General features: G+C 29.7%; 1 protein-coding gene across 3 annotated transcripts in view; it reads left to right on the plus strand.

Moving 5' to 3' along the window:
* The window catches only part of LOC107445333 (breast cancer anti-estrogen resistance protein 3 homolog), a 76,963-nt gene extending 51,331 nt beyond the window's left edge, over positions 1-25,632 (plus strand). For 2 of the 3 annotated variants that reach the window (XM_087167008.1, XM_087167007.1), the window contains exons 2-10: positions 462-516; positions 8,218-8,460; positions 11,500-11,794; positions 13,777-13,894; positions 17,516-17,664; positions 19,907-20,336; positions 21,533-21,701; positions 24,306-24,546; positions 25,150-25,632. In XM_087167008.1, the coding sequence (XP_087023134.1) occupies positions 514-516; positions 8,218-8,460; positions 11,500-11,794; positions 13,777-13,894; positions 17,516-17,664; positions 19,907-20,336; positions 21,533-21,701; positions 24,306-24,546; positions 25,150-25,460 (1,959 nt within the window). In that variant the 5' untranslated portion in view covers positions 462-513 and the 3' untranslated portion in view covers positions 25,461-25,632. The remainder of the gene's footprint in view (positions 1-461; positions 517-8,217; positions 8,461-11,499; positions 11,795-13,776; positions 13,895-17,515; positions 17,665-19,906; positions 20,337-21,532; positions 21,702-24,305; positions 24,547-25,149) is intronic. The other variant, XM_016059701.4, reaches the window with a different exon arrangement.
* The last annotated feature ends 511 nt before the right edge of the window (positions 25,633-26,143 follow it).

Here is a 26,143-nt window from a genome sequence, read left to right on the forward strand (position 1 = left end):
TTTCTAATTTTATTGCCCAAAAATGAATTAATTTTAATCACAAGCAGTTAAACTCAAAATAAAATACAGTTTTATCAAAACTATGGGTTTTTGACAGTTTTTGACGTTTTTGACATGACGGTAAAAACCATGATATAAACCGGTAAAAACCGTCATGTGTCAAAAACTTGCCAACCCTGGTTTAAACTACAAAACACTGAATAATGATAACTTTTTTCTATCTACATCCTACTTATCGTACAATAACTCGTTGATCAAGTAATATAATTTCGGAGGGGTTTTTTGCCTCACAAACCCTCACCAACACTACACCACTGGTATTATTGTAATGATCCTTAATGATATTTTTGATGCAATTTATTCATACTTCTGTTTAATTACTGTATATATATATATGTTCTAAATTATACATTTATTTAATTGTTGTAACTGAAGTTTTTCTTTGTGTCTTTCCTTCCTAGTTCGTGCCTATGAAGACAGAGGTTTAGTTTAAAAAGGGGTTTCCGGTTCAATATGGTAAGTTCAATATGTTCTATTATAATTCGCCGAATTACAAAGATAATCTTCATTGATACCTTAAATTATTTTGGTCAATATATGGAAAAACTACATTTTTTAAGGCTAATTCTAACTACAAGCACTTTTTTACAAATGGACAATTACAGTCAAGAATCTTAAGGCATTCAGAATCCCTCAAAACCACCTGAAAACAATTTATTACTTTTCTAAGAATGCTAATTATTAAGTTATTTTTAAATAAAAAGGTTATAGTTTGTCTATGGCAAGAACTCCCCTCGCCACGAAGTCTGAGGTGGTCTGCTGCTATGGAAACAGGAATAGCGCATTTTAGGGAGGGTAGCTTCTCTTCACTCTGCGGCTAACACAATAGACCGAAGAAAAAGATTCACTTTCTTTCTCGAACCCGAGCCAAAACCTGTCCTAAAAAATGACCCCACACCCCTACTAGAAATAGTTATTCCTCGTTATCATAGTCACCGCCACGAGTCCAGACGAATGGTTAGGGGAGTTCTTACTTTAGACTAACTATAATTCCGTTTTCATCTGGAGCCACGTTATTATTCACGAACTGACGTCATTCGTGCCCATCGGCCTTTCGTTTATAATTGCTGTGCTGTGAAAACCATTACGTTTTTCCTTCCGTTTGAATTTTCGTAATTAAATCGAAATCCAAGCTTTTTTAATAGATGCGATGTCCGGGAAATTTCAGTTTCAGAACCTTTTAAGTATATGAAACGAAATTTTTTTGAACAGAAAGTTTTTCTCTTAGAAAAATTACACTTTGAAAAAAATTGATAGCTCATTATTTTGCCGATATTGGTTGAAAAATATATTTAATAAACTTTTTTTTTCTTAATCCAATCTATTTCTATACGATGCAAAATTCAATGTGGGAGAAACAGTTTAAATTATTCCCATCAATTAAAGTAGTGGTAAGTTGTAAGAAGACAACATTGGTCCATTCTGTTCAATTCTTTTTCTAATTTAAAATTTCGTATATTATTTTATTCGCATATTTATTTCTTAAGTAATATTCATTTCTATAAAAAATACTATGATTTTCAATAGGCAAGGAATAGGGCAAAATCAGGAAATTTCGTTACCAGTCAGTGATCTGTAGTGACATTTTTAATAGTGACCACTTTTAAACTATCACTTTTTCAAAAATTGAAAATTATTGTTATTATTAAAGAAAAGTATTTTTCTAATTAGGGTAAATAATACATTTCCTGACCTTTATGTATGTAAAATTTCCTGTATAATGGTTTCAACTACTTAATTTTAGTTTTTTAAACTAATTATTTAACATAAAATTTATATTTAATAATAAATAAAAACTTATTTGTTACAAAATCAGCCATAAACTATAATTAAAATGATGTAATAACCAGAGTATCTGCGCACCTAGAAAGTCCATGGATTGCGTTATTGAACAAAATTTGGCATGAAATGTTACGATTTTGACCATTTAAAAAAATCATGGATTTAGGTTGCCGAAAAATCTAATTTTTAAAATGAAATTTACCTCCTCCCCCACTTTTCATGGTGTTCTGAATATCTGAATTTGTAACAAAATCCCCTTTCCCAGTCTTAATGTAAAATGTTTTATCCTATTCTTTAAAAACTATGGTGTTCTTTCAAAAAATTAAAGAAAGAACATTTCTGGAGTGAATTATCTTATTAACTTTTCTGATTTCAGAATTTTTTTATTTTTTATATTTTATCAATTTAAAATTTCTAGCTGAAGCAAGTCAGTCATTGGCGAATTTTTTTTTTTTTTAATTCTGAAATAACCAAAAAATTAGGAGTATTTCTTTCCTTTCCGAGGAACAAGAAAAGTATTTTTAGAATATAATTCTGCGGAAAAAAGAAAATGATTTTCTTTTGCATTTTTGTCCACTATTTTATGGCTTCAACTCTTTCTTTACTCTTTTTTTAATTTTTTTTTATTGAAATCTATAAGTATGAAAACGCAGAGTATAACAGTTTTAGTTATACCTATACTTTGAATTAATGTTATTATAATATTATTTTTTTCTTCTTATAAATTTACTGTTGTGTAGTAATGAAAAGTCACGGATTTAGTAGATACTCTGAATAACTTTCAGCGGATACAGCGTGTGAAATACAAGAAGCTGGCGAAAAAAAAGTTCATTTCACTCTAGAACAGTCATGTCAAAGATAAAGCCCGCGGGCCACATCCGGCCCCCGGTTCGTATCAATACGGCCCGCGATCGCGATGTGTCACAGAAAAAAGAATCGTGTTTTTTAGAGCTTTTAGACTTCACTCGATTCCTCTACGGAAGTTTTAAAATGTGCACACTACATTTATAAGTAATATCAAGGGCAGCGCGTGCCTAGACAAGCGAGAGAGATAGACAGTAACGCCATTTCTTAGCAACAGGCGGAATCTTCGACTGGAATATACTTAGCAGCACAACTACGGATGGCGCTCCTGACATGGCTGGCAAACATTCGGGAGTAGTAACTAAATTAAAACAGAAAGCATCGGGGAATTTTGTGGGATTTCCCTGTATAATTCATCAGGAATCATTGGCATCCAAACATTTAAAAATGGACCATGTCATGCAACCTATAATTAAAATAGTAAATTCTATAAGGAGCAGAGGACTAAATCACCGACAGTTCAGGCAGTTTTTACAAGATTTGGACGTAACTTTTTTTGATGTCCCTAATTTCACCGAAGTTCGTTGGCTCAGTCGAGGAGTAGTTTTAGAAAGATTTTTTCAATTACGTGACCCTATACAAGCTTTCATGTTAGAAAAGGTAACCCAATTGATTATGACAATGACTGGTGGATTGATTGTGCCTTTTTGGTAGACATGAATTAACACTTGGCTGATCTGAATGTAAAATCTGATTGTCACTCAAATGTATTCATGTATTCAAGCCTTTGAAACAAAGTTAAGGCTGTGGGAAAATCAGGTAAAAATCAAACTTTGGATCATTTCCCTCATTTAAAATCATTTGGCACAGTGAACCACAAAGAAATTGGATCAATATTCTCAACTTCTGCGAAATCTTATCACGGAATTCAACAATCGTTTTGAAGACTTACACAAAATGAATGAAACGGAATTCCCAATTTTCAACAATCCATTCGATTTTGAAGCTTCACAGACACCAGTTCATTTGCAAATGGAGTTGATAGATCTTCAATCGGACAGTATTTTGAAAGAAAAATTTGAAGAGATTAACGCTCTTACATTTTATGCACAATATTTCAAGAGTTTGGATAACTACCCAGAATTAAAAAAGCATGCAGAACGCATTCTGTGCATGTTTGGTAGCACCTATTTATGGGAGCAGATTTTTTCCGTCATGAAAATAAAAAGGAACAAACATCGCGCAAGACTTACGAATGAACATCTCCAATCAATTCTTAAAATAATTATAACAAGTACGAAACCGGACATCAATGAGCTTGTCAAAAACAAGAGAAGTCAGGTATCTGGATCCTCGAGCTCAAAATAATAACCATCTTTTATAACTTTGATTTGATTTTTAGCAATCGTATATTATAAACTATGTAATTAGATAAAGAAAATTTTATAATAATTTGATTTGATTTTTAGCAATCGTATATTATAAACTATGTAATTAGATAAAGAAAATTTTATAATAATTCAGTATATTTTTTTTATTTGCATCTGGCCCGCCTACATATTCTAAATTTAATATATGGCCCTCTGCAAAATTGAGTTTGACACCTCTTCTCTAGAAAGCAGGAACCAAGTAACAAAAAAAAAATAAAAAGTTTTTAGAATAGCCAATCAGTCTCTTAAACAACTCAATTAGAGAACATAATGGTTGCTACCTCTGATCAATTCCCTCTAAAATGCTTCTCATTCACTATAAATGTGATTTCATATTTACAAGAGCATTTCTGCTATTGAAATTCTGTTTTTACTAGTAGGTAAACGAATCTTAGCTGAATCTAACAAATCTTCTCATCATTTTCAATTTTTTTCTGATTTGAGATGCGTTTTAACTTTATAAATGCGTTCTTATTCCATTTTTGTTTACACCATTTTGGAATAGTCAGCTAAAAAATATATAAAGAAATAATAGGGAACATCGTGTTAAAATTGTTTTTATATTTCTGATACATTTGAACTTAATAATTGCGTTTCTAAAAGAAATGTTCAATTTTAAATTATTTTCTAATTTGAAATGCATTTAAACTCAATGAAAGAGTTCTTATTCTAATTCTTATATTTTCCCTATTATGACCTTCTGCTAAAAATCTACCGAAAAAAAACCGAATCGAAATCTTCTTATTTAAATGTTTTTCTTTTTAAAGATACTACATTTAAAATTTATAAGAACGTTTTTAATTCAAATTCTTCTGTTTTCACCGAACGAATGTTTTCTAAACGAATCTTAGCTGAAAACTAAGAAAAAGCATCATCTTCTCATAATTTGTGTATTTTTTTCTTCCTAATATGAGAAGCATTTAAATTTTAAAATGAATAAAAGCGTTCTTATTCTAATTTTTTTCTTCCCTTTTTTATAATCTTCAGCTAAAAAAAAAACTAACGATTAACGTAAATTTTCTTTTTTAAATTGCTTTCATATTTAGGATACATTCAAACTTTAAAAAGTGTTTAAAATAGAAATTCTTCTGTTTTCATCAAAGGAATTTTTCTAAACGAATCTCAGCTATAATAACTAATGAGAAACCATAATCTTCTCGCAATTTTTTCTTCTAATTTGAAATGCACTTAAACTTAATAAAAGCATTCTTATTCTAATTTTTTTGTTTTCCATTTTTATAATCTTCATCTTTAAAAAAAAGAAAAAAGAAACTGATGAGAAACATAATTTTTTCATCTAAATTGTTTTCATATTAAAGATACATTTAAACTTTCTTAGAACGTTTCTAATTGAAATCCTACTGTTTTTACCAATAGTTAAATGAATCTTTCCTGAAAATTAATGAGAAACGTTATCCTCTCATTATTTTAAATTATGCATTACTTAATAAATGTATTTTTGTTCAAATTCCTTTGCTTCCATCATTTTATAATCTTCAACTATAAAAACTTAAATCTTCTTTAAATTGTTTCCATATAAGAGATATATTTAAATTTCTTAAAAAACGTTTCGAATTGAAATTTCTTTTTATTTTCATCAAAAGAATTTTTTCTAAACGTATCTGAAAACTAATGAGAAATAATACTATTTTCCGATTCGAGGCATATTTAAATATTATAAAAGAGTTCTTATTGAATTTTATTTGTTTTTTCTATTTTATAATGGTCTAATAATCACTTTAATTATTTTCACGAAATCGTTTTTCAATTTTTTAAACCCACAATCCAAATAGTGGTTTTGAAAACAACATCTATTCAATGATTAGTGATGGTGGAACTTATCTTTCCTATTATTCGATATAACTCCCAAATAGTTAGATTTTGTATTTTCTGATGTTATTTGGGTGAATTGTAGTAGAATAATTCGTCGATATCATTTTACTTAATTTTCTATATTGCTGTGAGTGTGAGGCAGTAAAACATATAGAACAATACCCAGAAACCTTGTGTCAGAATTTTCTTTCTATTGTCGCGAAAATAATTGCACTAAAAAACCTTTTATTCAAATAAAGCAAACATATTGCAGTGTCAAACCTTTCATCCTAAAAGAATTAAAAATTATTTTTTAAAGCTTTTTTTTAAAAAGTATTGCCACTATTTAGGTTCATAACGATAGTTTTAGGTGACGTCACGCAAGCGATCGGATCAAACTGCATTGTCCATTATCCGCCACATTTCATGACAAGGCGGTTTTTAGCTTAGCATACAAGACTTTGCGAAAAGAAACCTTATAATTACCTAGATTTAAGATTGTTAAGACATTGAGATTAGCTTTATTAAAGGATTTTTCCACGCTTGAAAACCCTAAGTCAGCCTCTATTAAAGGTTTTTATATGGAAGGTTGTTTTCCAAGGTTACGGATTAGGGTAATGTGCGTAGAATAGAGCAAATGGTCACAGATCTCGTTTTAAGGTGAGAAGGTTTACACGTAAGCCGCATAACAAGCCTTTTTAGGTTAGCAAAAGTTATTATTTTTTTTCTGACATGACGGTTGAAACCATCAATTCTCAAAATTTGCCAACCCTGCCCAATTATGATTTTTAAAACTCTAGAAGAAATGGTCACAGATCTCGTTTTAAGGTGAGAAGGTTTACACGTAAGCCGCATAACAAGCCTTTTTAGGTTAGCAAAAGTTATTATTTTTTTTTCTGACATGACGGTTGAAACCATCAATTCTCAAAATTTGCCAACCCTGCCCAATTATGATTTTTAAAACTCTAGAAGAATCTATAAGGGAAAAATATTCAAAATTCTCAAATTTCCTGAAATTCGATAATAAAAAACAAACCTATAACTGTTTTTTAAAAAAAAAAAAAATGAACCAAATAATTACATATTTATACAAATATGTAAACAATTGCCCTAATAGGGGAAAAGAGTTCAAAAATGTTAATTCCGTTCCTGAACCAAATAAGAGGTTGGTATATCGGGGAATAAACTATTATATCAAATTCTATTTCATGTCCATTGGTATTTCAAAGTATAGATCAAAACAAGTTCGGGTAAACCTAGAATAAAAGAATAAAGCTTCAAATACTGAAGTCCCTCAGTGGATTGTTCGCAAAAACACGGTTCCCAGCAAAACACCGAAGTCAAGCATCACTGGCTACGGTCAGTAAGCAGGTGGGTGACCACTTTGATCGGTGTACATGACCACCGAGTTTGCGCAGTATCTATCCTCGTTTAACTGTTCTACCGTGAAGTGCTCGACATCAAACGCAGGTCATCTGGCCACCAAGGTAGAGGAGACATCCCCTCAGCAGAGGATCAAAATTGGGATGACTTGTCTTCGGATCATCCTTAGGGATGTTTCCCGGACCGTCGCTAATTGCCCATTGTGCAGCTCTAGTGTGATGTAAATAAAAGTACCTGCCTCCCAGATAGCAAAATAAGGTTTATTTGCATTCAGCAAAAACCTTATAATGTAAACCTAAAAAGGTTTTTAATGTTGTTTATGCTTAAGCCTTCGAACCTTAAAACGAGATCTGTGACAGTCTGCTCTATTCTAGGCACATTAACCCTAATACAAAATCTTGGAAAACAACATTCTATATAAAAACCTTAAATCGAGGTTGACTTAGGCTTTTCAAGCGTGAAAAAGTCTCAAGGTGAAAATAATCTTAAACTAGGTCAAAGTCTTGTATGCTCAGCGAAAATCCACTTGGTCATTAAATTTTAATGGACAATGCAATTTGATCTCATAGCTAGTGTGACACCAGTTAAAACGTCATTATGGATCTAAGTGACAAAAAATCTTTAAAAAATAATTTTTAATCCTTTTAAGATGAAAGGTTTGCAATATTTTTGCTCTATTGAACAAAGGTTTTTAGTGATAATGACAAGACACAAGGTTGCCGTAAGGTTTACATGCTAAGGTTTCCCATCATGCAGCTCTAGTGCGACGTAAATAAAACCTATCTCAAATACTGAAAAAATATCAAAATTTAGACAAATTACGGTAGTGTCACTTCCCCATTGTGTAATCCAGACATAATTTGTTTACGTTTTGATATTAAAATAAATTTCTGTTGAGCATCTGAATTCACTATTTATGTTTTTGAAAGAGTTTGATTGTTGGTAGGAACCCCTGACCGAAACGTCTTCACCAGAGGAGTTGAAGAAAGCTTTGGAGTGGGAGCTGAGCCTAGACAACAATGACTTGAGGAGTCATGCCTGGTACCATGGCACCATCCCTAGGCAAAGGGCGGAGGAGCTGATGTCGGGTGACGGGGATTTCCTCATCCGCGATTGTATATCCAGGCCTGGAGACTATGTCCTTACCTGTCGATGGAAAAATACCTCACTGCACTTTGTCATCAACAAGGTTTACAGTCATTTCCCTCCTACTTTATTATTTAAATTGCTGCAATCTAGTTTTAGTGTCTATTACACCGATCAGTTGGTTCAATAAAATTCATTGTGAGCACATCACAAGAGTTCACTACGACTTTTTCCTATTTATTCTTCAGTTTTGAGAATAATGGTGGCAACGTTTCTATTCTTATGAGAAATAGAAAGAGTTTTTTTTTAAATTGAGGTACCCAATACTGATGTTTTTTTAAAAAAGGATTTACTCCTGTTATCACACTCACTTTTTAATCACAGGAGTGATTTAACTTTTAAGAACTAGATCATGCTATTGGTTGAAAATTACTTAAATTTATGTGGGAAAGGAGAAGGTGTGTATTGCTTTACTTTGGTTCTGAGATTTCGATTCTACATTTGACAAGTTAGATTTTAATTCTCTTATTATATCTGTTTAAAATATTTAATTTTATTGCAAACTTAAGATGTATCGCTACATAAACTTTTAAATGTTTTTATCATTCTAATATAATTCTTTAAAAACTAAAATAAATAAACTAAAATAAAATCCTCCCATAATTGATGGCCAAGTACCAGCAGGGTGTGTAGCATTTTTAAAAAGTGCTTTAAGGTGCTTATTTTCGATTTTCGCTTTTTAAGAGCCTCGCTTTTATTCGCTTTTTAAAGGTGCTTTTTTCATTGGGTGTTTTTAAAAAGTGCTTAATTTTCCCTTTTCCAAATTGAGATTGTTTCTTAACTATGTTTATTTTCACTACGAATTATGCAGAAAGGCACAGTTCACATTGTTCTATTCAACGTTTTCACACTTAATTCAATCCCAGTCTATTTCGGCTCATAGTTAGTCCGTAGCATATAAAAACGTTATTCGATTTACACGATTCAAATATTTTCACAATTGTCAAAAACATTCCGAAAGATATATTTTTTTTTGGCGTGACGGTTAAAACCGCCAATTGTCAAAATCTTCCTAACCCTGCCTAATTATGATATTTTTTTAAAGTGCTTAAAAATATTATTTAAGTGCTTGAAAAGTTCTTATTTTTGTTGAATAATTTGGCTACGCACCCTGACCAGATATTTCAGCTGTCCATTGCGCGGGATTCACCTACAGCATTTAGTTGAAAAAAATCTCAGCGACCATTTGCATCAATCATTGCAATATGTTGATCTCTGCTGTGAACAAAATTTGCAGTAATGCTCTCAATGATGAATTATTCTGACAGCTGTGTTAGAAAAACGAAGAAAAATTCAATCGCTTGCTGCTGGGTGTTTTTTAATTATCTTATTAAGAATAAATGACTCTTATTAAGAATAAAGTACCCTTTTTAAGAATAAATTACTCTTTTTAAGCATAGGTTTCTTTGTTGTATTTTTTTATTACCATATTTATTTTTATTATAACAAATGGATTGCAATTACCTGCCTTAAAAATGTTTCCTGTTTATAATTCAGCACACACCTCTTTGTCCCTAAGCTCTAAATAACTGATTTTTTTTTTAAATAAAAAAAAATATCTGATTTTTTTTAAAAATTTTTTCTCAAATACACTGCAAGAACTTTGATTTATGATTAAAAAATCAAAATTAAATTAATATTAAAACTATATTATAAGAATATTTTAGAAGCTCTAACTACCTAAAACAATTTTTCATTATAATACATAGCTTTAAATGCATGGCAACCAATTTGAAACAAATGCATGATTTAAAGACTAAAGGAAATAGGGAATTTAAAGAACTCTTTAACTATTAAAGCAAAGTTTCAATTACCAAACCATACTTTTAATTTAAAATTGTGATTTATTTTTTTCTCTTGGTTTTTAAAATGACAAAATAAATGTTACAGATTGTGTTTATAAATGTAGTTATTCATCAAAAAATAAATAAATATTAAATCTGTATATTTTTATATTAAAATATTCATTTTTAATCCAACATCAAAATGGATAAATTAAGCTAAAAAAAATATTAATAATAATTACAAAAATCTATGTACTCATTGAAATTTTTTTTCACAAAATTTCTTTATAGAAAATCTGATAATGTCAAAGATTAAAACTAGCATATTATGAGAAAAAAATACTTAATGTTTACTTTAATCTGTACTTTCAATCTCAAGAATCAAAAGATTTTCAAAAATGTAATTTCAAATGTGTTGTAATTTAACACACACCAAGAAAGAATGTAATTTCATTAGTTAAAATTAATTAATGCAGCAATAATAAATTTTAAAACTAATGCAGCAATTTATTTAAAGTAAATTTTAAAACTAAGAAAAGAAATAATAAAAGTATAAATAATTTAAAACACTGTTTTTTAACTTTTTAAATAAATATGTTGTTACATATGGCTTTATTGGAAATAATAATCCATATACAATGTTCAACTTTAAGTGGACATAAACAAGGAGTAAAAAGGAACAAAATTACAATAACAAACAAAGAAAACGCATGACAAACGCGTATTAACACAAAAAGAACACATAGAAAAAATTAAAGTAAGAAAAAAATATATATATACAGTGAAGAATGAGGAGTAGTCTTTACAGAGAGTTCATGTGATCTCTGGCATCCCAGTAAAGTTTACAGAGATCACCCCGCTCTTGGGATAGCTTGTCCAGTAAAGGGCATACAAGCAAGTGGTCTGAGTTCATGGTTCCCCAATTGCAGATTTGGCATTCACTAGATGGAAGGATACCTATTCTGTTGAGGTGCTTTGTCAAAGCAGTCGTGGCCTGTTGAGAGTCTGAAGTTTGCCACAGCCTTCTTACGAGGCCTGTGACAAAATTTCTTCCAACTGTTTTGGATGTTAGCCCAGGGTTTTCCAGCGGATTTTACTGCTTGGTTGCGCTTTAGGTTCGTCATAAGTTTCTCGGAAAATTGTTTTCTTTAAGGGAGTCTGGTTTTAAATCTATATATATATATATATATATATATATATATATATATATATATATATATATATATATTTAAAAAAATAAGTTGATTTAAATCACCAAACCCTGATACAGATAGTAATGAATGTGTTTTTGTTCTCAGGTTGTTTTTCAACCCTTCACAGTGTACGAGAGGATTCAGTATCAGTTTGAGGATGATTGCTTCGACACAGTTCCTGACCTGGTGACCTACTACGTGGGCAACAAGCGCCCAATATCAGCTGCTTCTGGTGCCATCATATCGAAACCTGTCAACAGGAGTATGCCCCTCTCTTATTACGCAACTCGCTATGGCCTGGAATGCCAAATGCACTATGCTGCACTAGCACTAGAGAAGGTGTCAACAGCAGAAGATATACTGCCTCTAGGAGATTCCGAAAGGAGCCAATCCTTTGAAGGTTAGGGATTCTTACATACACCTAAGGATGAGTTTTTCTGCTTCTTCTTTTTAATTAATATTGTCGAATTTAAAAAATTAAAAAAAATAATCCGCATTTTAAAATTCTTGCAAAAATAATTTTTTTTTTGGTTTTTCTTTTCTGCCAATGCAAAACCAATTTAAAATTATATTCACACAATTTATAATTACACATCGCTATTCATGCACATGTGGTTTAGAATCACAATTGCGTTTCGCATTCTTGTGTTTTAAAATTACAGAACATGATCTGCACTCACAGGATTTTAAATTACATATCATAATTCCTATTCACATGTTTTAAAAATCAAGCATAGAGATTCATATTTACCAAATCTTTTTTAAAAAAATAACCAATCTATATTTTTTATTAAAACGTTGGCAATATTTAATGTATGTATGCTTCATACTTATACTTTTTTCTTGTCAAGTTATAGGTGTTTTTTTCAATTATTTAAAAAGAGCTGTACTGCACAGAATTTGGTGCAATATTCAGCAGTAATCTCGCATTCATCATAGTTTCGGAGTGCAATTCAAAGGTGGTTGTGACTTAATGAAAATATACTTGAAGCTGAAAAAATTATGTGTAGAGGTTCTTCTGAGTTAAAAAAAAGTCAAGAATTCGAATTGCAATTTTTATTGAAGAGAAAAAATTTATCTATTTCTCTTAAAACTTAATTTATAAAAATTTGATATACAAATATTAAAATACAAATTATCATAAACCATATTTTTTTTAAGAAATAAAAACAGCTACATTTCATAACTAACTATTGAGATACTTGGACACAGATTTGGATCATTAAGTAATAAAATTGCTTTGGGAAAATGATGAAAATATTTTAAAATTATCTTTTTATTTATCTGCGTGAACATAGAATTTAATTGTTACTAATAAGTTAAGAAAAGATATTAAACTTATTCTTTCTTTTCTTTTTATCCATAAGGGGTCTGTCTAGTTTTTTTTTTTTTTTTTTAAGAGATACCTATTTTGTGAAGCTTTAAACATAATTTGTGAATCAGCACAAAAATATGGTAAAGTAAGAAAATATTTTCAAAAATTGTCACTACAAATAAAAATCATTTATGACTGGTAAATTTTTATATATTTTTTTCCATCTATTAAAAAACTATTATGCTATTGTAAATTTGGGGCTTAAAACTGCATAAAAATTTAAAAATCCATAAAAATCATTGTCTATAGTTACATTTCAACATAAATTTATTAAAACCCATGCATTTGGCAGTACTAGCACTAAAAGTTATTTTCATCATCAGGGGTCTAGTTAACGGATCCTTCACAAAATATCTTTTCATAAAAACGGACCCTTCACAAAATAATTTATCTTTTAATCAGACCCTTCAAAAAATTTTTTATCTTCATTATTGTTTTGTTAGTCGAATAAACCCTTCCCAGGAAGGTGGGGGAGACAAATGTAAACGAACTTAGTTTTGTCTTCGGCAGACGCTTCTTTTTTATTCGTCCAAAATGAATATTCTGCCTTCAGCAGTATAGGCTAAATACCAAATATTTGTATGTTGCATCTCTAATTTAGTAGCAGCAATTGCTGTTTATCTTATAAAATTTAAATTTTTTTATTATGACTTTACAGTGTTGAGCATAATCTCGGTATGTTTTTACAATTTAAAAACTCCTTGAAAAAGTTTTTTTTGTAATAACGGACCCTATTTGCGTGAATTCACAAAAGCAGGATACTGGTTGAAAGAATGTGACTTAACGTTTATTTTATATTCAAAAATTACAAGTCTTTTTTTCACAACTTCACAAAAACGGACCTTTTGCAAAATGTCTGGACTGACCCCTTATTATGAGAGCATTTTTGATTGGGTCGTACAGAAAAATTTCATAGAGAAAAAATTCATATTGTCCTTTTCACTGGTGTGTTTTTCATATTTATGCATACATTCTTATTTAGTTATCTTTTTTACTTGCCTGCATAGATTCTCCTTCAAGTGGAACAGTGCCACGTCATCCTTCGAATGATTATCCTAGAAAATCCCTGTCTAATTTCTCCACTCTACAGCATGGCCATTCCAGAACCACTGATTCTAAACCTTGGTAAACTGTTATTCATCATTATTTTACTCAATCCTCTTAAAACCAAACAGTTTTTTCCTTTAAAAATTTTTTTTTAATCTGTAAATTTTCTTGTATTAATATAATTTTTCTTCCTCTTTTTTGCAATTACAGTCAAACCTCGATATCTCGAACTTGAAGGGAGAGGAGAAAAAACTCGAGATTTCGAATTATCGAAAATCACATGTTATTGATGGTAAAATAAAGAAAAATGCTCTTTACATACCTTATTTACTATTCCATATTTATTCTAAAAACACTTTTTACACTTTCATTTAAAAAAAGATTCAATTGTTGTTTGCTTTGGAGATGTGTAAGAAAGTTTGTCTATAACACTTTCTAAGTGGTCTACAGCTTTAAATGTCACCTCTTGACATATTCGGCTGCCTCTCAATAAATCTCCTTACTGTGCCCACTGCAGAAAGTGCTTGTTTGTTAGTAACATTGAGCGGTAAATCTTAGATTTCCTCATCCTCTTCGTCTGATAGTTCACAAGAAGCTTTCGTTTGAGCGATGATATCATTGTCATCCCACTGACTGCATCATCTACCTTTACGAAGTCATGAAATTCCATGTCATCAAGCTTCATATGTCCGGTCAATCTGTTCCAATCATTTTCAGTGTAGTTTTCAGCAGAATTAACGATATTGAATGTTTGACTACTTTTGTGATCTTCAATTAATCCAGAGGAAGATGCCTTGTCAGCCATTCTTAAAATTTTTTATTTTTTGGAATATTTTTTAATTTTAAGAAAAAAATCTACACTACTTATGAAAAAAAAATTCGTGAAATCAAGTTTTTTTTAACATTGAGTGTATGGAAAATTTGAAGGGAATTTTTTTTTCTTCCAGATATCGAAAAATTCGTGAAATCGAGGTTCGACTGTATAAGTTTAATTGCTTATGCGAATTTATTTATTTTAAATTAGCATAAATCTGCAGTTTTTAAATGTTTATGTGAAATTCAAGTTTCCACAAAAATACTTATGTGGAAAAAAAAATTAATGTGAGAAAATTTAAGATAAAAACACGAGATCTCTTAAAATAGAATAGATCATCACTAACACCATGTTCTGTTCAATTTTTAAAATTAGCTAAATCATGTATAAAATTTCTTTATTTTTATTTATTTTTTCTTCACATACTTGTTAAAGATGCATAATGCTTGCTGTAGACAAAACAGTAAATAAGATTAATGTGTTTTTCTTCATTTTTTCAATTTAATTTTAAATTTATTTATTGTTATTTAGGTAAACAAATTTGTGTTGTATTTATGGAATATGCTTATATTCCTTATTGCATTATTTTCAAATCGCAATTTTTGTAATCAATTTTTTTTTCAAAAAAAAAAGTAGTTGAAGAAATATATTTAAAATTTACTTATACAGCATTAAAGAAAAAAAAGTACTCATGTGTCTTTTTTTTTCTTCTTAATGCTGCAATACAACAATAAGAACATTGTTATATTTAAAGCTCCATTATGTTAAAATAAATGACAAAAAAAGTAGCTTATTAATTTCTTTATTTTATTATTAGAACAAAAGCATGCATTTACTATTAAATATGTGTTTATTATGTATCCTATTTATCAATTTTATTTCTTTTAATTTTATTAAACAATGATATTAATGTGAATAATGTTAAAATGTGAACTCAAGGGAAAAATTTATTTATTATTTTTTTTTGCATGATTTTTGTTACTTCCAAAATAAGATTTAGATATTAAATGCTTATTTGCATGTTAAAGGGTGTTGTAAAGTAATAAATAAGCTTATTTAAAATCTTCAGTTATTATATACTGTTTTATCATATTTGTATTTTAGTGAAACTCAAGAAGGAATATTTTTGAAATCTTTATTTAAAATATTAATAAATGGTTGAAAAGATGTCTGTTAAATGCTTTTTAATGGTCTGATTAATTTTAATTTAGCACTTAAAATATTATTTAACTTATATTATGGCACTTAAAAGGTTATTAATATTATTTTAAATATTTAAAAAAAAACAGGTTTAAACTAATGTCTGTTTTATACAACAAAATAAATTTGTTTTGGAAAGAACAGGTTTTACTAATATAAATGTGGATAACAGTAAAGGATAGAGAGAAGAGAGGCCAACACTGTAGAGCCATTTTCTTTTGTGTTTTATGTGTTTGTTCATTTGATTGGCATCAAGTATTTATGAACACTGACTTTATAAATTTGATTATTTAAAAGCACAGAATTTTTTTTTTTTAGTGGATAAAATTTTGGACCCACCTTTTCATCATAAAAACTGATCTTGAAAATCAAACTATTAAGTAATAAGCTAAAAAATGCTCTAACATTACTAGGAGAAAAAAAATGCTGCATGAAGGGTTAAATTACAGAAAGTACAGTAGGGAACCGATTATCCGGAACGGTCGGGACCATCACTATTCCGGATAACTGATTTTTCCGGTTTTCTGAATCCCTACAAAAAGCCGTTTTTTTTTTATTGTTAAACCCAACTAAAAAAATAAAAATTTGGAAATAATCTTAAAAATAAGAAAAAACGATGAAGTAATACACTAATGATTATTTCCAAAATGATGGTAAGGTAAACATCTTTAAAAAAAGAAAGAAAAATCGTAAAATCTTATGAGGAAAAATTTTTTTTTTTTTAAATGGCGAGAAAATTTATCGAATTTCGTTCCGGTTTTTTGGTTTTCCGGTTTTCTGATTTCCGAATAACGGGTTCTGTACTGTATTAATGTCTTTGTAGACTTGTTGAATACTAATCATAATTTTACTCAAACCCATATTTTAATAGTTAGAAACCCATATTTTAATAGTTAGAAAGCAGTTCTATCAAAACTTTAATGAGTTATTTTCTCATTTGTAACCCTCCATATTTAATATATTTTTGCCCTTACTATTTACCCATTTGGATTTTTTCAAACTTTAAATTACTTTTCAAGCATTAAGATGGCGGTTTTCCAACATAAAAAAGTTAATTTTCCCCTTTCTTGTGGTAAAATCTCTCAAAAGCAAAATATGTTGACTTCTTCAACCTTAAGTACCATTAAAGTGTTAAAACCCATTTGTAACCCAAATGTATCTTCTGTTTTAATTTTTTTTTTTAAGGATTATTCATTTGAAATTTTCTTTTGTTATTCAATAGAACAGGAATTCTGCTCATGTACTATAAGATCGTCGAATGAGCACATAAAATAAGTTATGACGTATCTCCTGGGACGCTTAACTTTCCAGCGCAATAAAAAATCGTTCGTCAGCATTTTTTTCTTCTTAATGTATGCAAGATTATGTAGGCAAAATTATAACCAAATTTTTAATAATAAGCAAAAAAAAAAAAATTTTCTTTTTCTTCTTTAGCTGAGGAAGAAAATAAGAATAATACTGATTATCGGGTTACACAATTGCATTTCCTTGATGCAGAAAATTATAATTTTCAATCGCTAGAAAGTTAATTATCTAATGTGCACAATGCCTAGTTTAACTTATTTTGCTACTATATTTATTTTAATATAAAGATTAAAAAATGTTTTTACAGTCAGCTGATATGTTTACCTTAGTTGTAGTAGTACTGAATTTTTTGCCGGTTTAAATATGTTAATTTTCGACAGTAAATCAGTCCAAGAGCCTGAATCGACTGGAAACAATACAGCAACAGCAGAAACTCCTCCTCCTAAACCCAGTCGAATTCCTTCAAAAAAGTATTCAACGACTTCGTCTTACTCGAGTGGAGCAGAAAATGTTCTTGGTCATAAATCAGGTATTCCATTTCCTTCCTTTTTTTAACATCATACCAGGATATTGTAATTGCAGGGCTGCCAACTTTCTACGCATTTTGTAAAAGTTTATTCTAGTGGTAGCTATGTTTGTGTTATAATGTATTATTTTTCATTCATTAAAACTTATATTCCACACTACTACATATAATCAGGGTGGGTAGAGTTTTTAAAGAGTGCTTAAAGGTGCTTATTTCTGATTTAGATTTTTTAAAAGCCCTTAATGGTGCGTTTTTTATTTAGGGTTTGTAAAAAATGCTTAATTTTCTATTTTTTAAGAAGACATTTTTTTTGCCATATCGATTGTTATTCTATATTACAAAAAATACATGATTTTGACAATTTTCTTTGCAATATTTATCAGGAACTAGTTATTTTATCATGATTATGTAAAGTTTTTGAAAATGTTTTTGAATTTTAATGATTTTATGTTTATAAATTAAAAAAAGAATTTTTATTACTGCACAGATCCTAATTATGATTTTTTCTTTTGGAAAGTGATTAAAAATATTTTTTGAGTGCTTAAAAAGTACTTAAAAGGTGCTTATTTTTTGTTGAAAAATCCAGCTACGCACCCTGATAAATGATTTAGAAAAGTTCATATGCAAGGCCGCTGCTCTTTCGTGGTGAGGATGTGACAAATGTACCAAAAATTTTGAAAGATTTTATTTTTAAATGTCCGCTACTCTATAAAATATTTCACGAAAAGTGTAGTAGTTTTCAGGCTTTTAATCGTGATCACAGTTTGTACATTTTATGTTTAATTTCAACTTCCTTGTTTTAGATCTGAAGTATTGCAGAATATAAAAAATTATGTATCTGCTCACACAATCCAAAAGTGTCTGCAGGCTCCTAATATTTTTTAATACAGAATGTTTTTATTGCAATACAAGAACATTTAACTACTTAATATTTGTTTATTCCTAATGAAAAAAAAATATGCATGCACATTAACAGTAAGAACATTAGAGGAAGATTAATATCAATAAATGTAAATCAATGAATCAATATCAATAGATAAAATAAAATTAAAGAATTGAATTCATTTTAACACTATAGCCGTATAAACGTACCATAGCCATACAAAAGACTGGTTGTTGTATTGTATTGTGTGGTAAAGTGTTTGTACGTTTAGTGATAAATAATTATTATATCATGAATTAAGTAGTATTAGTAATTTTGCTTCTGTAATTCTTCACCTCAAAATCCAAATTTAACTTAGCGTGTCAAACGTGGCCAATTATGTTTCATTTTTATTTACGAACGAAATTACTTTAAAAAGTTTTTCTAATGTCGCCATAATTGTTTATTTTTGTTGTACAGCGACAGTGGTGTCCATTTATTTGCTAGCCTGCTAATTTTTAGGCTAAGTGAGCAGTTTTATCTTTTTTCATCAGTAGCAGCATGCATACAGCCAGACAATCTTCTTTTACTTCCAAACTTCTTTTTTTTTTTCAGGGATATTTTTTTTTAATATTACAAAAAATATTTAAAAAAAGTTTTCACAAAATTGGAAAATCGCCTACCAATGTACCCACGCATGGTGTGCATCTATGTTATCTAACTAGGATTTTGAAGAACAGTGAACACTTGTAGAATGACTGGAAACATTTAAGCATCTGATGATGCTCTGTTTATTTAATAAAATCGTATTTTAACTCTGAATTAACTTTTTTTCTAAAACATAGCATACATATATAAGAGATGGTATTAAGAAAAATATTAAAGTTGGAGGAGAGGGCTGAAAAAAATATATTGATGAAGTTGACTACAAAATTGTTATCTAATTGTTCTTCTCACTGTGATGAAGACCAATTCTATATTCTTTTCTAAGACCAATTCTATTTCTTCTATAGAAGACCAATTCTTCTCCCATATTTTAGATCATAAACTGCATGATTGAAGAATCTAATTTGATAAGAAAATATAATTTATGTTTGAGAATTAGGAACATCATTGATTCTATGCAACAGTTATCAGGAAATTTATGTTATTTCGTGAAATCTACTGGATTTTTTTCTCTCCATGTTGACAGCTAAGATAAATAAAAACGTAACCTATTATTTTTATTTGTAGAGAAAAGGATTAAATGAATGTTAATTTTTAATAACATTAGTTTTAGGAAATCAGTTTTTAAATGATAAGAAATATATTATGCATATTTTTCCATGACAACCACTGTCTTTGATATTGTTATCAATCATCACAATAATAATTCCTTTGTAGGTGACAACACTGTTTCCGCTCCTCACCTTTATTCGGAGCTGAATTTTGCTGTGAACGGTATGCAGAAAGTGATTGGACAAGAAGGGGAACATTCCAACATTCTCAAAATCCTAACTGTCGAGAGAGAAGATCCTCCGAGAGAAATAACAGTTCCAGAAGTCAATCCTCCTTCTAGTTTTGATTTGGAAAAGTTCACCACTGTGCTGTTGCCACCTTCCGACAACAAACCTCTGGATTCTGCAGCTCTGGCTAAAATGAGATGCATGATTTTGGAAGGTGGGGCTAAAGTGATAGCAAGTCACCTAACTAAAGTGGATCTGGACGTTCTCAGGATGAGGCATCATTGTGATCTCGGAATGGGTGTTTTAACCGGGTTTGAGTTACTGGTGCTGCCACAAGGACAGCAATTGAGACTGGATCTGCTAGAAAGGTGAGATTTCCTCTGTCGAGGATGAGTTTTTTCGTTTTACTTTTTTGGAAATTTTTTTTTTATTCAGGGGTTGCATTCCCCATAAAATATGTGCAGCCCCTAAAACTCCTAAAAATGCACTGCACATCTATTTCAGATTATATGAAATTATTCTCAAGAATAATAAACATTTTGTTTCTTAAAATGGCATGTCTCCATCCTTTATAAAGAATTTAAATGTTCACTCTCACGTTGTTTCGTGCATAACTGAATGCTTGAAATTCTTTGCAAAGGTACCATCATAACGTGTGGTGAAATATTGCTACGCTAATAATATGCGCATAAATGCTTTTCTGATTATTAAGGCTCAATTTCCTAGATTGATGGTCAAAAATCCAAATCTGTCAACAACAAAAAATCTCTCTCTATATATATGCATACCTATTCAGAGATAATCGGGTTTAATGCACAGGATGCATAGCAATTTTAAAAGGTGCTTGAAATTGCTTATTTTTGATTTACATTTTTTTAAAGTGCTCTTTTTATTTGGTGTTTATAACAAATGTTTAATTTTGATCTTAATCTAATTTGATATTGAGCTTAATATTGATCTTGGCTTAATCTTAATTGAAACAAAAACTTAATCTTTAAAAAAGATATTTATTCTTCGCCGTATCGATTTTGTTATTCTAAATTACAAAAAAATGCATGATTTTCACAATTTCCTCTGCAATATTTATCAGAAACTAGTTATTTTATCATGATTATGTAAAGTTTGTGGAAATATTTTTGAATTTTGTTGATTTTATGTTCATAAATTATGAACTTTAAACGGTAGGGGGGGGGGGAATTTATTACTGTACAGATCGTAAGTTTTTTTTTTTTTGGAAAGTGATTAAAAAATTTTCTTGGTGCTTAAAAAATTCTTATTTTTCGTTGAGAAATCTGACTATGCACCCTGATGAAGTTTGTGTCTGATTTTGTAAACTAAAATGTATCTTTTGTACTGAATAATTAGTATCTTTAGGGTTAGGCCTTCAAATCATTAAGATTGAATTTCAGTTCATGAAAATTCGATCATTAGATCAAAAATTATTCAGAATGCTCGCTTTTTAATTTGTGCACTGCACGTCTGGTATAGTTCCTAGGAAATTGTTCTCAAGAATAATAAACACTCTTAAAATGGCATGTTTATAAAGAGTTCATGTTTCTTTCAGAACTGAGTGCCTGAAATTCTATGTAGCGGTCACCATCTTGACGTGCGGTGATGAGGAAGTGAGAGCTCAGGTGTTGAACAAGTGGATTCAGATTGCAATTGAAACAAAAACAGCTCTAGGCAATCTCTATGGATTTACTGGCATTATGCAAGGACTGGCACTGGATCAGGTCTGTTTACATATCATTTCACACACACACACACATATATATATATGTATATAGTTCAAAATGTAGAGAAAACATGGAAAAATTACGGAATAAAAAAGGGAAAATGAAGAATAAGAATAAAAAATTCATAAAAAAAATTAGCAAAAATCATGAAAAATTAAAATTATTATTTTTTTATCAGCTCACACAATTGTATCCATAAAAAGGAGCGCTTCAAGAATCATTTAAAATATTTTCATAACAAGATTGCTAGATTACAAAATAGGAAAACAGAAGCTCAAATTGAGGTAAAAGCATAAATAGAGGTGTTTTGTTTTATAGTGTGTTCTTACTGCTGTACTGAATTGCGTTTGATTTTCGCAGATATAATTGTGTGACCTAATGAAAAGATTATATCTTTTATTTTCTGGATTTTTATTAATTTTTTTACAGATTTTTATTATTAGTTCAAAAAGTAGGGAAAACATGGCAAAAATTACAAAACAATGAAAATAGGGAAAAAGAAAAATAATACAAATCAAAGCAAATTGTTTGGCTATATTGTTACAATATTAGAAAGCACTCCTTTTTTGCGAATATAATTGTAGGAGTTGATGAAAATATTATTTCTTTTATTTTCAGGATTTTATTAATTTTTCTTTTTCTCTTCATTGTTCTGTAATTTTTTATAAGTTTTCTCTGCTTTTTGAACTTATCTTTATGAGTTCTATTTACTTGCAGCTTATGCGCAGTAAATTAAACTTATTGTTTTTCTTTATTTTCTTGTTTTTTTTTTCTTCCTGTCCCTTTTGTATTTATTTATAATACTATATAGATAGGTTACATACATACATATATATATTTATTAGATCATATTTTCTCACATGTAAAGACTTTTCTTCTCTATTATCATTAATTATTGAGCAACAAGGAATTATTTTTCCTCCTTTTGAAATCTGCTACCCAAAACAATTCATCAGGCAAGTATAGCGCTTGACTATCGTAGTCACTGAAATGCAAGGTAAATTTTCGGTGAATTTTAATTTTTCGAAAAGAAATTTCTGCTGAAATTTATCTCTAAAAGAACTCTGCAGAAATTCCTACATACAGGGCTGATTGTGCTCCGGAAAAAATCCGGATTTTTCTCTAACCGTGATCTGGAAGTTTCCGGAGATCAAAGGTTCAGACATTTAAAAAAATCATTGATCCCAAAAGTTTCCAGAAATCAAATTTTCAAAGGTGGAACTTAAAAACACAGTTTATTTTATTTGTTTGTAAGGGCGAGCCAGATAAGCTTATATTCAAGATTAATATTCATTTTTTATCAGTAAATCGTTATTATAATCATAAACTCAAGAAAGACATATTTGTAAATTTCAATTACTTCTGCAGGTCATCATAGGTATGTGCAAGATTTTAAATATATTTTAAGTAAACTAAGAAATATTGAGAAAAAGGAAAAAATCATTTTTTGTCTAATTTTTTTGATTTAAACTTCTATTTTTTTTCTTTCTTTGCTCAAGAAATTTTCCTGAATTTTGACTTGGGCTCACAATCATAATGTTTGTAGAAAAAATAGAAAAGTTAATAAATAGAAATGTTTTCAAATATAGACTATATTTTTATAAATCTCATATTTTCTTTAGTGATTTTTAATGCCAACGAATTTTATCATTTTAATTCTGCTCTACCGTTATTTTTGTTTGATCAGCATTTTTATTTCTTTTGAGCATTAATTCTTTAAATATTATTTCCATGTTACAATATTAAGTTTTACCTGTATTTCAAATTGAATATTACCAGAAGTTATATTATTAGAATTAATTGAACATTTCCCATCTATTACGAGGTATCTATTTTTGTATCTGAGGCCATTTGTGAGTTGGGGATTAGAGGAGGCCAATGATGGAAAGAAATTAGCCATTCTTATAACACCGAATGACCTTGAAAGTGGATTTAGATGCAGCAAATTTATAGAATTCAGTGTTCTATATTTTCAACATGTCTTTGCCATTGTCGAATAGGAAATTTATTGTTCTAATGAATACTTATTTTGTTCTCGATAAAGCATAACTAAATTTAATCTGTATCAATGCATTTTTGTTTAGTTGTTTCGATAATTTAAGAAAGATTTTATTCCATCTTCCTTTTTAAGTATTATTTCATATGTTTTAAACTAAATTGAAGCACCATGCATTTCTTGCGTTTACCTTTTTCTACTTTAAATTTGCAAATAAAATAAAAGTTTTTGAACTTTTATTTTAAAAATTAAGGTTTGAACTAGTATTTTTAAAAGAAAAGTTTTTGAAAAAACCCACATGATTGCATTTGGATTGTAGGCAAATTTTGATTTATGCAGGAAACTCTACAGAATAGACTCACTAAATTCTGCTCCTGAGTTAGGTACTAATAATAATGTAATCGTTACCTACTATTTTATCATTTTGTTAAATGATGATAGCAATGTTTTTAGAACATCTTTTATTATTATGCTTTGTAAATTTTTAAATCAATTATACTGATAAAAAAATTTGATACTAAGTCCATTTAAGACCCTTTTAAATTACTTTTGGTAATGAATTATACTTACAAAGCATTGTGATAGTTATAAGAAAATGTTTTCAGATCTCAAGACTTCGATGCACGTGGTTGAAGTTAAGGCAGGCGTGCACGGAGAACGCTTTTACGTACGAGACTAAACTCAGGCCAATGCTGAAGAACATGCAGGAATGCTCCAACCCTCAAGCTCCCAACACAAGCATTCCTTACTTAATGTCTCTCATTCATATTCTGCAACACTTGACTGAACCTGAAGAACCAATAATTCCTTTGGAGAGTTTGTCCTCTTCATCGCACAAAGAGAAAGGTATGCTCATTTTAATGCAGAAATTTGATTTGGGACTGACTTAAATTAGAAATATTTACAATGTATTTTCACTTTCTTAAGACTGCCGAGCAAAGTCATGTACTCTTCCCAGTTAGCACTTGTTTCATGGAAAGAGAGCTGTGAATTCCCCCAGTTAAATTACTCTTTCACAATTTCTTTTGTCCATGGAATGCTAAATGTTTAGCAAAACCCTGACTTTATAAATAAAGTTCAGTAGCAAGTATAACCAAATGTATTATTTTGATGAAGAAAAACTATTTTTTGTTAAAAAAAAAAAATATTTAATCTGAATAAACATGTTTTCCCCTTTGTTTAATAGTTCTAAAATTAGAACGATTGGCACCGCATCTAGTTTAGTTCTGAATTGGTTTATTCTTTCCCGCTACATAAGCTGACAGTGGGACACCTTTTGGTATTTGCTGTATCTTATCACTCGTGTCAAAATCTATTTTGCACTAAAAATTATATCCTGTATAGTTTATTATAAATTATGTCTCAGATTATTAAATTAATTTGTAAGCTTTACTTAACGCCTGATCTCAAGGTATGCAGGTTTAAAATCTACCTTATTTATAGATTCAGATTTCATTTTAGGTAAAGTGCTGAGCCTGGGACTTCCGTGGGAGCAGACTGCGGCAGACTACGGTCTTCAACTTCTGCTGACTCACTTGGAGGTGGGGAGGGGCATGACGCAGCAGTGGCCGATGTACAAGAGAAACAGCGAGATAGTGCTGGAGCATATAAAGTATGATGATTTAATGTTGGACATGTTCAGGACTGAGTTCCACATGAAGTTTCTGTGGGGAAGTAAAGGCTCACACGTCTCTGCCAAAGAAAGATATCTCAAGTTCATGCAAGTTTTAAATGTCATGTCAGATCGATGCGAACCCTAGCTTGCTGCTCTCTGTGTTCTGCTTATATGATGGGGCAAAACTAGATCAGGTTGTAGCATTTTAAACATGCAGCCACTTTTTAAACAGTTAAAAATTATTAACTTTTTAAGCATTTATCAAAATAGGGTAAACACTGCATGGTTCATTTCTAAAATGCAAAGAAATTTTTTTTTTTAAAAACTTACATGAAATAAAGAAATTTACAAAATAAAAAATATTTATAAAACAGTGAACTCTCGCTACTACGATATCCGATACACAGGGCTGCCACTCTAAAAAAAAATTCAAGACTGAGCTTTTTTTTGACCAAATAATACTGTCTAGCATTGTTTACCAAACCTCACTGAAACCAAAATTTACCATTCCTTGATAATAGCCTACATATTAAATCAATAATTTGATTATTTTTTCTGAAATTTTTTTACTTTATTTTATGTTTTTTTTAGCAAACAAAACGAAAATAACAGCTAACCTTGTGTATTTTTTACAACTATAACTGAACAACCTGAAACCATTCATATCTCTATTTTTCGCGTCATTGTTACTTATTTTTTGTTCTAGCACAATAATTTCTTTCTTCTTTAAAAAAATAATCTTGATTTAACTTTGACCAGCATGACAGTTGGTTAGGGTAGGGGAAGCAAACTCGAGCAGATTTAGATTCAACAATAGTAAAAATTTAA

Source organism: Parasteatoda tepidariorum, chromosome 7 (genome assembly GCF_982258835.1).
Source record: "Parasteatoda tepidariorum strain Cologne lab strain chromosome 7, Ptep-v5.0, whole genome shotgun sequence".
Lineage (NCBI taxonomy): Eukaryota > Metazoa > Arthropoda > Arachnida > Araneae > Theridiidae > Parasteatoda > Parasteatoda tepidariorum.